This window comes from Molothrus aeneus, chromosome 3 (assembly GCF_037042795.1).
Source record: "Molothrus aeneus isolate 106 chromosome 3, BPBGC_Maene_1.0, whole genome shotgun sequence".
Lineage (NCBI taxonomy): Eukaryota > Metazoa > Chordata > Aves > Passeriformes > Icteridae > Molothrus > Molothrus aeneus.
This window is the reverse complement of record NC_089648.1, coordinates 81168497-81180673: the sequence shown is the minus strand read 5'-3', so window position 1 is coordinate 81180673 and position 12177 is coordinate 81168497. Positions and strand designations below refer to the sequence as shown.

Sequence of the window (12177 nt, the reverse complement as noted above, 5' to 3'; positions counted from 1 at the left end):
AAAGCACTTGTACAATTTGGGCATATTTGAAAAGGACTTACTTTTATTGTAGCAGGTTGCAAGCACACCTTTGTCAGCAGGACTTGTACTAATGTGCCAAATTTCACCCACTTGATGAAGAAGAACATTTTTGTTTATAATGTTATTTTCATCATCAAAATCTATGATGTGAATCTGCAAATACAATAAAATAGAACATTAGGGTTTCAAATGTTTTCCTGTGGGTCTTAATTATACACAATGACTACACGGAACAATTTAATGAGATTTTTATAACCAATATCTACTTTAATTGTTATACTAACAATTTACTATATCATTGATTTCATGCAGGATTAACTTTTCTAGGAAAACATAAGCAATTTCCCTGTTTGAGGAAATACCATGCTCATTCTCAATTTTCAACTTAAAGCTTGAAGGTGATTTTTCGTTTTATAGCTAATAGTAAATAAGCCATGTATTAGAATTCAACACTTCTTATAGGAATAAACAAAAATAACAACATTACAATCCTTAGTCTAAATGTCTGCACCAATTCTGTATCTAAATCATCTAATTCAAATCATCTACAAAGAAAGAAGGAGAGAGAGGGAAAGGACTCTACTTGAAGCGAGTACTTTACACTCAGTAAGAACTTTGACAGTTCACTTTAGCAGTCACATATTACTACCAAGATACAAATCTACTTGTTTCATACTATATGGAAACAAAGTACTGAAAGATGAAGAAAAACAATAATATTTAAATATATTGATAATATTTTTAAAATACAGAAGTAAGTTTGCTTTTTATTATTTTCATTTTTGTTTGTAGCAGGTTTCTTTGCTATGTTTTTTCTTTTTTTTATAGGTCTGTCATTTTTCCATCCCTTTCATTAGTCAGCTGTTTTTCTATAGTTGCTGGAGAAATACAAGGAATTTAGGAAGATTTTAGCCTGGCATAATGTACAGAAGGAACTTTAGTTATGGTACTAATTCCACTAAGCTCAACAGTGGACAAATAAATTTTAGAAGACTCACAAATTTTGAAGAACTGCATCCTCATTAAAAATTAATTTTCAAAGTTGGGTGAACAATGAAGAGGAAAAAAAAGCCAACAGTTATCCTATCATCATGACTGAATCAAGTTAACTAAATTAACTACTGAATCACTGCAAAAAGATATACAGAAATACAGAAGATTTTCTTAAAATACAAAAGCTGCAATATAGGTCTCAACTTCATCTTAATACTATTATTTTTAAGGGGATGAGTTTACACGTTACCTTTTATTTTACTGCCCAAACAGTCATCAGAAACTCCTCCTTCAAATATAATCCTGCACCACACCACCTATATTACTCTTTCATTATGTCATCCCAGCCATAGAACTGCCTCTGCAGTTGAGACTTCATTTGCTGCCTTGAATCTAGAAACCTATTCAAGAATCAGAACACCTTCCATCTACCCTATCAACTGCATATCCATCTTAGAGTGACAAAAAAGATCAGTTTAACCTCAGACCTTGTTTTTATTTGGAGTCTCCTTTGGCAGCTTAGGCCAAGTTTCTCACCCAAGAAAGTCAACTATAAATGTAAACCCTATATGCTACAGCCACACACATCTCTCCCCACACTAACCCAGGTTGAAAGTCACTCAGCACATATGGGAGTGCTCTTCACCCCACCTGAAGCCCTTTGAAGGCACAGATCACCAACCTCTCTCTGCTATTATGTTTCCAATTCAGCTGACAACATGGACAGCTCTGAACTAGTGGAACACACATGTGAGATTCACATTCTCTGAACTTGAGAGAAACAGTGAGAGAAGTAGAGAAGAGAATGACCAAAACAATCCTTATCTTGTTTGCTGCACTTGTGTTTGTGCACAAGTGGAATGCATTATAGAAGATTGTTTACCTGAAGGGAATTGGTAATCGGATTCTGGTGTGAGTATTTTGTTTTCTTGACCAATCTCTGCAAGCTGTGTCCTGATGGCCAGTCAGGAGACAGTCACGAGATTTTGTTGAGTTCTTGCTCAGTTTTAGTTTAGATGTAGTGTCATGTAGTGTAATATAGTACAGAATAATACAGTATAGTAAAGTAATTAATTAGCCTTCTGATATCATGGAGTCCTGCTCATCATTCTTCCTGCCTGTCGGGCAAAATTTTACAATACACACAGGTAGCTCATGAAAGGCCCAGACTGAGATTTCTGGGAAATGGGAAGTTTAATTCTTATGCAGCAGTATTGTTTACATTTTGTGAGTTGAAAAATTACATCTTTCACAGCTATGCCAGCCAATCAACACTACCTACCAGTGTAAGTTTATCAGCAGATCAGAAAGAACTGCAAAAATTCCCCCAATGTTTTTTTGCTAAGAATCTTCCTATTGATTTGAATACATGATATATGGAATAGTCACTTCACAAAATACTAAGGACCACAGAAATTTCATAGAAAGTATTTGAATACCTAATACTGTATACCATTAAACCATGTCCTCAAGTGCCATATTCACACTTTTTTGAGCTCTTCCAGGGATGATGACTCTACCACTTCCCTGGGCATTCTTTTCCAATACTTTATAACCCTTTCCATGAAAACATTTTTCCTAATATCCAGCTTAAACTTCTCCTCGTGTAACTTAAGGCTATTTCCTCTCACCTGTCCCATCTCCTGCCTGGGAGAAGAGACTGACCCCCACCTGGCACAACCTCCTTTCAGGTAGCTGTAGACAGTGATAAGACACCGCCACCCCTCCCCAGCCTCCTTTTCTGCAGATTGAACAACCCTGGCTCCCTCAGCTGCTCCTCATAACAGCTGTAACTCCATGCCCAGCACCATCTCCATCACCCTTCTTTGGACACACTCCAGCACCTCAAAGCCTTCAATGCAGCGAGGAGCCCAGAACTGAACACAAGGTTTGAGGTGCAGACTACAGCAGAAGCAATGCGCAGTATAAATCATAAAAATAATTATTTTAAGTTCTAAGACACAAGACTGAAAATAACTTGAAGAGTTCTGAGAATGAGATGAGGAAAGAATAAATTACATACTTGGATATTTCCAATGCATACAATAAACACAAAGTTCAGCAACAATGAAAGTACTGAGGACAAATGTTCCAAAAGTACACCATACAGAACACAGGGCTACTCCTTAAATCATTTGCAGCGTGTTATGAGGACCAAATGCCAAGTCCTATACACTACTAATGTGTCAAATACTAACCTAATGTAAAATCTTATAAGAACTTTCCTTTCCTTTGAAATACTAGTATTAATAGGAAAATATTTTCACCTAAAATATATTCTATGAAGACCTAAAATTGCTTTATACAGCAATATACCTCAATGAGGCAAAAGTTATCATGCCAGCTGTAAAATTACTGCTCTTTCATTTGCACTATACCTGCCCATGACCAGAAGGGAAGAAATAATCTGCACATGATAAAACCTCTTGCTGTGCAGGACTTAGTAAAGTATTAAGTGTTGCAAGAAAAGCTCGTAAGTTCGGTCAGGTAACTAAAAAAGTTTTTAAGCAAATGTAGAGAACCTAGTGCTGAATTAAGTTATAATGAGCTGAGCCTAGGGCACTTCTTGGGGATTGAGGAACCAGCTGAGAAGAAATGATGGCCTGAGGCACAGCTAAAGGCCAATAACCTCCAAACATTTGTGAATACACTAGAAATTGTCCTCTATTTCGATTGTTAATGTTATTCACTGGAGAAAGAAAAGCATATTCAAAGTTGAAACATATGCAAACATTTCCAAAATACATAGCATATACCAAATAAACTTATCAAAATCAGAAAACTTAAATTATTAAAGACCTGTTGGCTATCAACTGGTGAGAACCACTCTTCTACATCAATTTTGTAGCAGGATTTAATTAGTTGAGCAAGTTACAAAACTATCACAGAAATAACAGTTAAAAAACCCCCACATTATACCAAATATTTGAAGAGCAAGAGACAGGACGATCAAAATTATAATTGTGCGCATTGAACTTTTAATTTTAACTAAGTGTGTCTGCCACTTCTTTTGTTACTCTTTGCCCAAGTATTACTTGAAATGGAAATAAACTTATCCTTATCCCCCTTATCCTTGGAATAACTTTTCTTGAGTCTCATCCAGTGTTATCATTGAGTAATGAACTCAAATGATAAAAACCTCACTGGGAACTGACAGCTGACATGTCCCAAAGCTGTGGTTCCAAGTGATTTTCTGCAGGCCATTACAGGCCATTTTCAAAGAGTTGGTCACTCCATTCAATGCCAGGGACTTCTGTGGTGGGTGTCAGCCTTGGCTAACAGACTCCCACCCAGACACCTGCTCTCCCCAGGAAAGACAGGGGGAGAAACCAGGAAGAATAGGAATGAGATTGTTTATGTGCCAAGCTACAGACAGAGAGGTCAATAACTAACTAATTTTCTGGGCAAAACAGACTTGACTTGGGTGAATGAATTAATTCATTGGCAGTTAAACAAGTACCTTCTCTCCCCCACTTTCCAGGCTGAACTTCAACCAGACTCCTCTGATCCTTTCAAGTGGGGCAGGGGGATGTGGGGCAGTGGTGGTAATGGGTGTTTTCTCTCTGATGCTCTCTGCATCTCACTCTGTTCCTGTGCTTCAGCACAGGGCCTTCATGGGAAAATGACTCACCTGTGTCCTGAAGTGGATTCACTGGAACCAGCCATGTCTGGCACAGGCAACCCCTGGCCTCTTCTCAGAGGCCACCCCTGCAGCTCTCCTGCCACCCAAGCCTTGCCACCTGCACTCAGTACTGCCTTCTAACCCTTTCAGCCTCAAGAACTTGTTTCAGTATGATTTCTACTGAAATTCAGTCACAAAAATTAAATTTACAACTAAAGTTGTATAATTACAACTCGTACGCTTAACCTCAGAAGAAACAGCCCAATAGAAACTGAACCATGAAAGTCACTCAAATTTTAATTCGAATTGTTTGAATGATCAGAAAGGACACAGCTGATTTCCAATAATGAATATTGAAAAATCACGTTTATGAAGCATCATGTACACTGAACTGTGCATGTACAAAGAGTCCCATTAGAAGCAATTAAGGCCTAAAGAATTTTGTTTTACTTTGCATCTCTTCAGGGATTTAAAGATAGTTCCAGAGCATCTATAGATTCAAATTAACAAAAATATGGCAGTTTCTTTAGTAAACTAATCTGATTTGATCATACAATTTAGAAGAGGGATATGATATTCAGAAAATGCACACAGCTTTCATTCACCTCCATTTCCTACCAATATCTTTACATTCTACCTACAAAAGTCTTCAACTTGACTATCAATGCTCATACTCAACAGGGGGGAGAAAGGAAAAGGGATGATATCAGAACAATGTTACAAAAAGTGGTAAAAATTACAACTGATATTTGACAGAAAAATTACCTGATTATCATATCTAAGGGACTGCGTTCCAACCAAAAATCTTATTGCATCTGTTTCTGCTGTCTGAGGTGTTAAAGCTCGTGCCTAGGGAAGAAGAAAGCCATTAGAAAAGTACAATTAATAAAATCAACTAATTTCAGCAAAAAATTTGAAACATATATCAATTGTCATTACATTCTTCCAAATGGCAGACTTTCTTGCCCTTTATGCCCATTTTGCTTAATACATTTTTTGTTCAATTTCTCGTACTTGTGAGGATTGAGGAACACAGGTGCTAAATACATTACCTGATCTTCATTATAACAGGGATAACATTAAATGCAGCGTCTCTCCCAAACTAATTTTCCTTTATCATCTGAAAAAACTCCATAGAACAGTGGACAATTTTTAACTATTGTTAAAAAACAATACGATATCCAAGGAAGAAGCTGTTTTTACAGGAGTTTACACACCACTCAGGTTGAATATGCCAATGTAAAAATTAATTTTTTTCTCACCATTAACCACCATGTTTAGAAGCAAATTAAAAACCAAGCCACCTCTTTTCTGCTGAAGCCCATTAGAGATAAGAATTGTCTGAATGATGGGAGAAGTAATTTGTTATTTATCTTTAAAACTTTTATCATAATGTTATTTCTTTGTTGTGTTATGTTAATGGCATTGCTAGAGTCTCTGCCTTGCTTCAACTTATACCAACGACAGTCTTGAAAGAAGCAAAACAAAGCAGTTAAGGGCCATGGGAGACACTGATAAACAAAGCACAGCTTGAACTAAAACCACAATCACTAGTTTGCACTAGTCAGTAGCAGAGACTCAGACAAATTTGAGTTAATGGCAGGTAAACTAATACTCAAAGGCATTTTTATCAACTATATATTGTGAGGAATATCTGCTATTTCTCCATGCAAAAGATACCCTTAATAATATTGTTCAATATGATTTTTTTTTAATCTAAAAATAAATCTCTGCGATTCACATCCTATTTGGCACAAAATAACTCCGATCTCTCCAGACACTAAGGCAAATATTTCAAGCAAATACTGATGAAGGATTCAGGTAACTGCTGAATGGCCCTTCTTACTGCCATCCTGTCGTGCAGCTTGTTACCTTCAGACTCAGAAACACTTCAATATCATTCTATTTGAAACTTGTTTTCAAATTGATATTAAAAAGATGCCTAAAAGCTTGGAAAGGAATATCTGGAATACATTAGATCCCAATACCCAAATGTAGAGCAATTTAATTCTAGAAAAGCAACTTAAAGATATTTGACTTTTCTTAGATAAAGCAAAGCCATGCAAGGCATTGTCCAGCAGTAGCAATAGGGAAAAAACTAATTTTTAGGAATAATCTCTGGACTTGTATAGAGCAGATATTTCTTTCCTGGTATCTGAAATGTCTAAATTAAACAGTGTAATATTTTGTGTAAGATAGAGCATAAAAAGTTTAAAAATGCAACAAGATTATAAGTAACAAGCTATTAGCCCATACCTACACTTATAATATCTATATAGTGGGGGAAAAAAAAAAGAACTAGAGAATATAATGAGTAGTTTGTGTTCAAAATACTCAAATGCAGATCAAAGATCAGTGTGAATCCATACCAATTTGCTTTACTTTCTTATTTATGTAGCACTCATCTACAAGCCCAGAGTGTTCCTGATTGATAGACACAAGTCCACCAAGATGATTGCAGAAAAGCTTTTGTCTTTAACAGAATTTACATGTGCAGATCTTTGCAAGCATTTCTTTTCATTTAAAAGACCTGCTTTGAATTATTTTGAAAAAAACACTAGAAATGAGCCAACAGCTATGTATCTCCTTAAGTCAAAGAAGTTTCTGTTTCTGTTGTTTCTATACAAGTTTTCTGTTGTTTCTATACATCAAAGAGAAGTAGAGACCTCCAGGACCTTTAATGAAATTAAGAAATAAAAGAAGTTTCCAGCCCTTTCAAAGCTTTTCAAGTAGGTCTGGTGAAGCTGCTTTCAAAAATGCATAAAGTTGGAGAAAAACTTTATGCCCAAAATAAAATTATGTAAATACATAGTAACATTTATGTCATTAGCTTCTCTAGCTTTTCCTTAAAATAATTTTCCATTTTGCAGAAAGAAAACCAAAAGGGGCATGAGAAAAAATATTTAGACACATTTTACAAGAAGAAACACTATTGTTTATTCCCTGACAAAAAAACCCCAGCAACATCCATACATAGGATACAAAATTCAAACTTGCCAAGCCTTCCTAAATTAGGAAGTCTGATTCATAATATCAATATCAGCACAATTGACTTTCACTTGTCTCCTGCACAAAGATATGTGTAATTTTGTCTACTCTGAGAGAAAAAGAAGTTCTTTCAACAGATTAAGACACCAAGTAATCTTTGTAATGAACAATACAGCTGAATCCAGAGTGCTGTCAAGATCAAGCAAAGTGCCTTAACTTTGTCATCTTGTCAGAGCAGGTTGCAAATAGAACCTTTCATAAAGCATCCTACCTTGACTGCAGCTCATAGACAAATAATAATTTCCACTGGTTTGGATTAATCAATATTCATTTTACTACATTTTTTTGCTTATTTTCTAAGTCTTTGTGCACCCACAGAACACAGAATATAAGCCCAAGAAGAGTTTACTACCGAGCTTTTGTGGAAAGGGACTTTTCACAAGGGCACATAGTGATAGGACAAGGGAGAATGGCCTTAAGCTGAAGGAAGGCAGGTTTAGATGGGATATTAAAAAAATTAATTCTTTACTGTGAGAGTGGTAAGGCACTGAAGAGGTTGCCTAGGGAGGTTGTGGACTCCCCATCCCTGGAGTTCAAGACCCAGCTGGATGGAGCTCTGAATAACCAGGTCTAGTGGAATAACCTGGTCTAGTGGAGGGATTGGAACTGGAGGATCTTTAAGGTCTGTTCCAACCCAAACCATTTTAGGATTCTACCCAAGGTATTAGACTATTACTTACTAAAAAAACTAGCACAAAGCTTGGAAAATAACCAGAATACACATCTGAGAGACACAAGCAGCAAGTTAACAAGTAATCCTTACAACATGCTCTCAACATCCCACCTAACTGACAGTGCTAGACAATGCAACAATCTGTGCAATTACATAATTTCCTTTTTAAAGAAGGCCTAACTGTAGGAAAAAAATATTTGCAAGAAAAGTTTAAAACATTGCAAACCACTAAGAACTTTTTGGCTGCATGTCTAGATTTCGTATTTATCAACAGCCCTATGAGGAAGTGTGCATAGTTCAAAACAAGCAGTTTTACAAAACAGGACAACAACTGAACTGCAAATCCACTACAGTAAATGCACATGCAAAATTTAGAACACAAGCATGACAGAAAGTAGTATCAAGATAAAGCAAAAGAAAAAACAATCATTGTAGAAGAATGCAGGTAAAACTAACTGGAGACTGGGCATCATGTCTATGCCTACACTATGCTCAGTGTGATGCTGGGCAAAGATCACCTTCTACCTTGCCCTTGATAATTTAGGCCACCTGCAGAAAAATAAAAACCTTGGATAAAAAGAAATAGAGTCTATTGTACTTGACAACGACAAGAGATGATCCCGAAGAACACAATGGCAAACCTCGAAAGGGTGAAGAAGGTTGGTTTAAACTAAGAGCATTATAGAACTGCAATGCAAGGATTCTCTACACTTTGTTAATAATTTCTTCTGAAAAACTTTCGTTCCTCAACATCTTTTGAAATACCAGCCAAATGCACAAAGTTGTGGTGTGGTTTTTTTGTTTGTTTGTTTTGTTAATTTGACTGTTACTATTTAGGGCATTAATAAACAAACAAAAAAGTATTTGCTCAACACATGTTGTTGTGCTGATGCATTGCACTGGTTTGGTATTAACAAACAAGAAAACAAACAGACCCCAACATTTGAATATTTGTATTATATTTAATACAAACAAAAATATTCTTCAAACCAGGCATCATTTGAAATTCATACAATCAATCTGTACTAACAAACCATGAACTTACAATGCAAAATGTAAGGATACAGTATTGGCTTGAAATCCCTAAATCTGAATTTAAAGTTATTTGACCATCTGGTTATGCTGAAAACCAGGACTAGTGTACTGCTACTTGGGGTGAGGAGCTGGATTTGCTGATGCCTCATTCTGGAGGCAGAATACAAGTTCCCTGCTCCCCTAGACAAGCTCCAGGCTGCTAATGTCATGAATGTTATTTTTGCCTTCTGGCACAATTTCAATTTCCAAGAAGTAGACTTTGATTTTTACTCCGGTAAGACAGCCATGTTTCTCCCACCACAGTAGGAGACTCTCTCAGTGACTCTAATAAGCTGCAGTGACTATCAGTGAAAAGGTTGGCAGCACACATGCCCAGGTGACCTTCAATGCTCTCAGACAGCTGTTTTCCCCAAGTCTTTCACAGCACAAGAATTCCCACCACCAATGTATTTAGTGCATTGACCCTATCACAAAGACTGACAGATTCTGTAAACCCTCACAGCAACGAATGCAATCTGCACACAGACCTGCATAGCACAATCATCCTCAGAAAACTCATTCATTTCTCATGAAGGTAACAATCATCCTGTAAAAATTCCTTCAAGTTCACCTGCCTGTATCTTTATATTGTCATTATTCTGTACCACACCTAACGCTAGGAAGAGCCTACTAATTGCTTAAGGGTCCTAAAAAATACTTTCCAACTGTTTCACTTCATGCATTATGAAGATCTTTGGGGGATTAGTTAAGAGAGCTTTGCCATTTATCTACCTTTGTTCCTCTAGTAGCACTTTAAACCACAAAGGCTTAAAATATACAGGATTGGCACTCATGAGGCAAGTAGTCTTAGAGAAGAAAGAGAACTGACACAAAAGCTAGGAATTTAGTAAGACATTATTAGGCAGTTTCTTAAACTGATTCAATTTTCAAAGTAAATCTTCCAAAGACATTGCTAAAGCTGGACCAAAATTATTAAGTACATTCTGCTTAGGCTGCTCTCTCTGAACCCACAGGAGACCCCAAAGCTTCCCCCAGGGAAGAGAACACCACTGCCAATAGGAGCTATAGGCTCTGCACTCCCACACAGGAACAGAGCCAAGCCTGAAAGCCAGCACAGCTTTCCCAGGGCAGCTCACAAGCAACACACATTTTCCAGGGAAGAACCCTTTTACCACTTCAAGTAAATCTACACCTGGCTTTTACTCCATCACAGGTAAGTCAGCTGAGCTATTCTCAAAACATACTGATGACAATAGGTGTACACACATTGGTCACAGGTCTTCCACAATCTGTTTCAGTTGGTATTTTGCTTTAAGTTTCTTACTCTAAGAAAACACATTTGGCTTTAGGGAAATTAAGTTTCACCTTATTCTTGCAAGCAGGCAAGTCCTAAAAAAATCAAGTGTCTGTTCAGATTCATAAAACCTGTTAAGAACTAACAGACAACACAAAATGGACCAAGTATCACTTATTCAAGAAGCACAACGACCACAAGGAAGAACACTAACACCATCAAAGCATCAGCACACTTTTTTCAATCCTGCTTCAGCCAGACCCTAGCTCAGGGTAGTGTTGGAGCTGCCCATGGGCAGTATGGCCCTGTGCTCAGCCAGGCAGTTTTCTGTGGTCCTTGCCTCCTGCTCATTGTCCCTTTTCCTCACATGTCTATGTACTTTTGACATGCAACATGCAGTAGGAGTATCCAGTATGCTGAAATTCAGCTCAGTGTTGTGGTATCCCCAAACCCATTAAATGTGCCAAAGACACGCTCCAAAATGATCACTCTCTGGCATAACTCATGTTCCTCTTCCCTCATCTCATGATGCTGGCTGGCTTCTGCATGCTTTTAAACAAGCAAGATGTAGGCTTGAGCCAAATGCCTATCCCAGAAAGCACCTCTCCCCACTGCTCATTTCCAGGGCTATAAATGTTATCCAGTCAACCTTAGAGTAAGGCAAGCATGATATTTTGAGATGTTCAGTGGTGCTTTCATATCTGCTCAAAACATCACTGTTTAAAACCTCAAGAAAAACATGGGGGAAAATTGTGACTCCCTGAAAATGAAAGCCAATTCAACATGGGGCAGACATACCATGTATTTCAGGTTAGAGAATATAGCCCAAAAAGAGGCCAGATTAGAGAATATAGCCCAAAAAGAGCCCAGGTCAACTCTACACAGAACAAGAACAACATAATTTCACTGACAAAATACAGCACTCAGCAATATTCCTGGAACCTCACTCATCAATTGAGGATATTGATTCTTTCTACCAATATTCCTTTTAGAAGAACCACGTTGGTATTGAAATGTTCTGCAGCTGCTGCTGTTGCTTTGTATTCACCATCATGAGCCACAGTCCCATCACTCAGTACCTTAATTCAAGCAGTATCTCACATTTTCATTCACCACCCACTATAATCTTCTCATTTTCACTGCAGTCGGACAAGCAGAATAACTATGGTGAGATTGTCTTTTTAAAAGTCACCAAAAGTGCCACTCACACATACTTTTCATGTCTGTACAATGTTCATATCACTTACAGACACACCCAAGAGATTAAAAAAGAGAAAAATGTATTTGTTCATTATTCTAAGTTACCTTATATATGCCAGTACATCAGAACACATTCTGTACGTGGAAATGAACAAAAACCATGGAGAATTAATTTTAAGTTAGTTGGTGGATAGTGCCTAGGAGGAATCAGCTTTATGTTCCTATAAACATGGCTACATTAGATCACATGAAAAGCACATTTACACAACTACACTTTCTCCATCAGTGGCC

The 12177-nt window shown here is 37.2% G+C and overlaps 1 protein-coding gene across 1 annotated transcript in view; it reads right to left on the bottom strand.

Moving 5' to 3' along the window:
• The window catches only part of EIPR1 (EARP complex and GARP complex interacting protein 1), a 75009-nt gene that overhangs the window by 60788 nt on the left and 2044 nt on the right, over positions 1 to 12177 (bottom strand). Inside the window, exons 2-3 of the mRNA XM_066547251.1 lie at positions 5402 to 5485; positions 42 to 174 (exon numbers count right to left, since the gene is read on the bottom strand). Of these exons, the coding sequence (XP_066403348.1) occupies positions 42 to 174; positions 5402 to 5485 (217 nt within the window). The remainder of the gene's footprint in view (positions 1 to 41; positions 175 to 5401; positions 5486 to 12177) is intronic.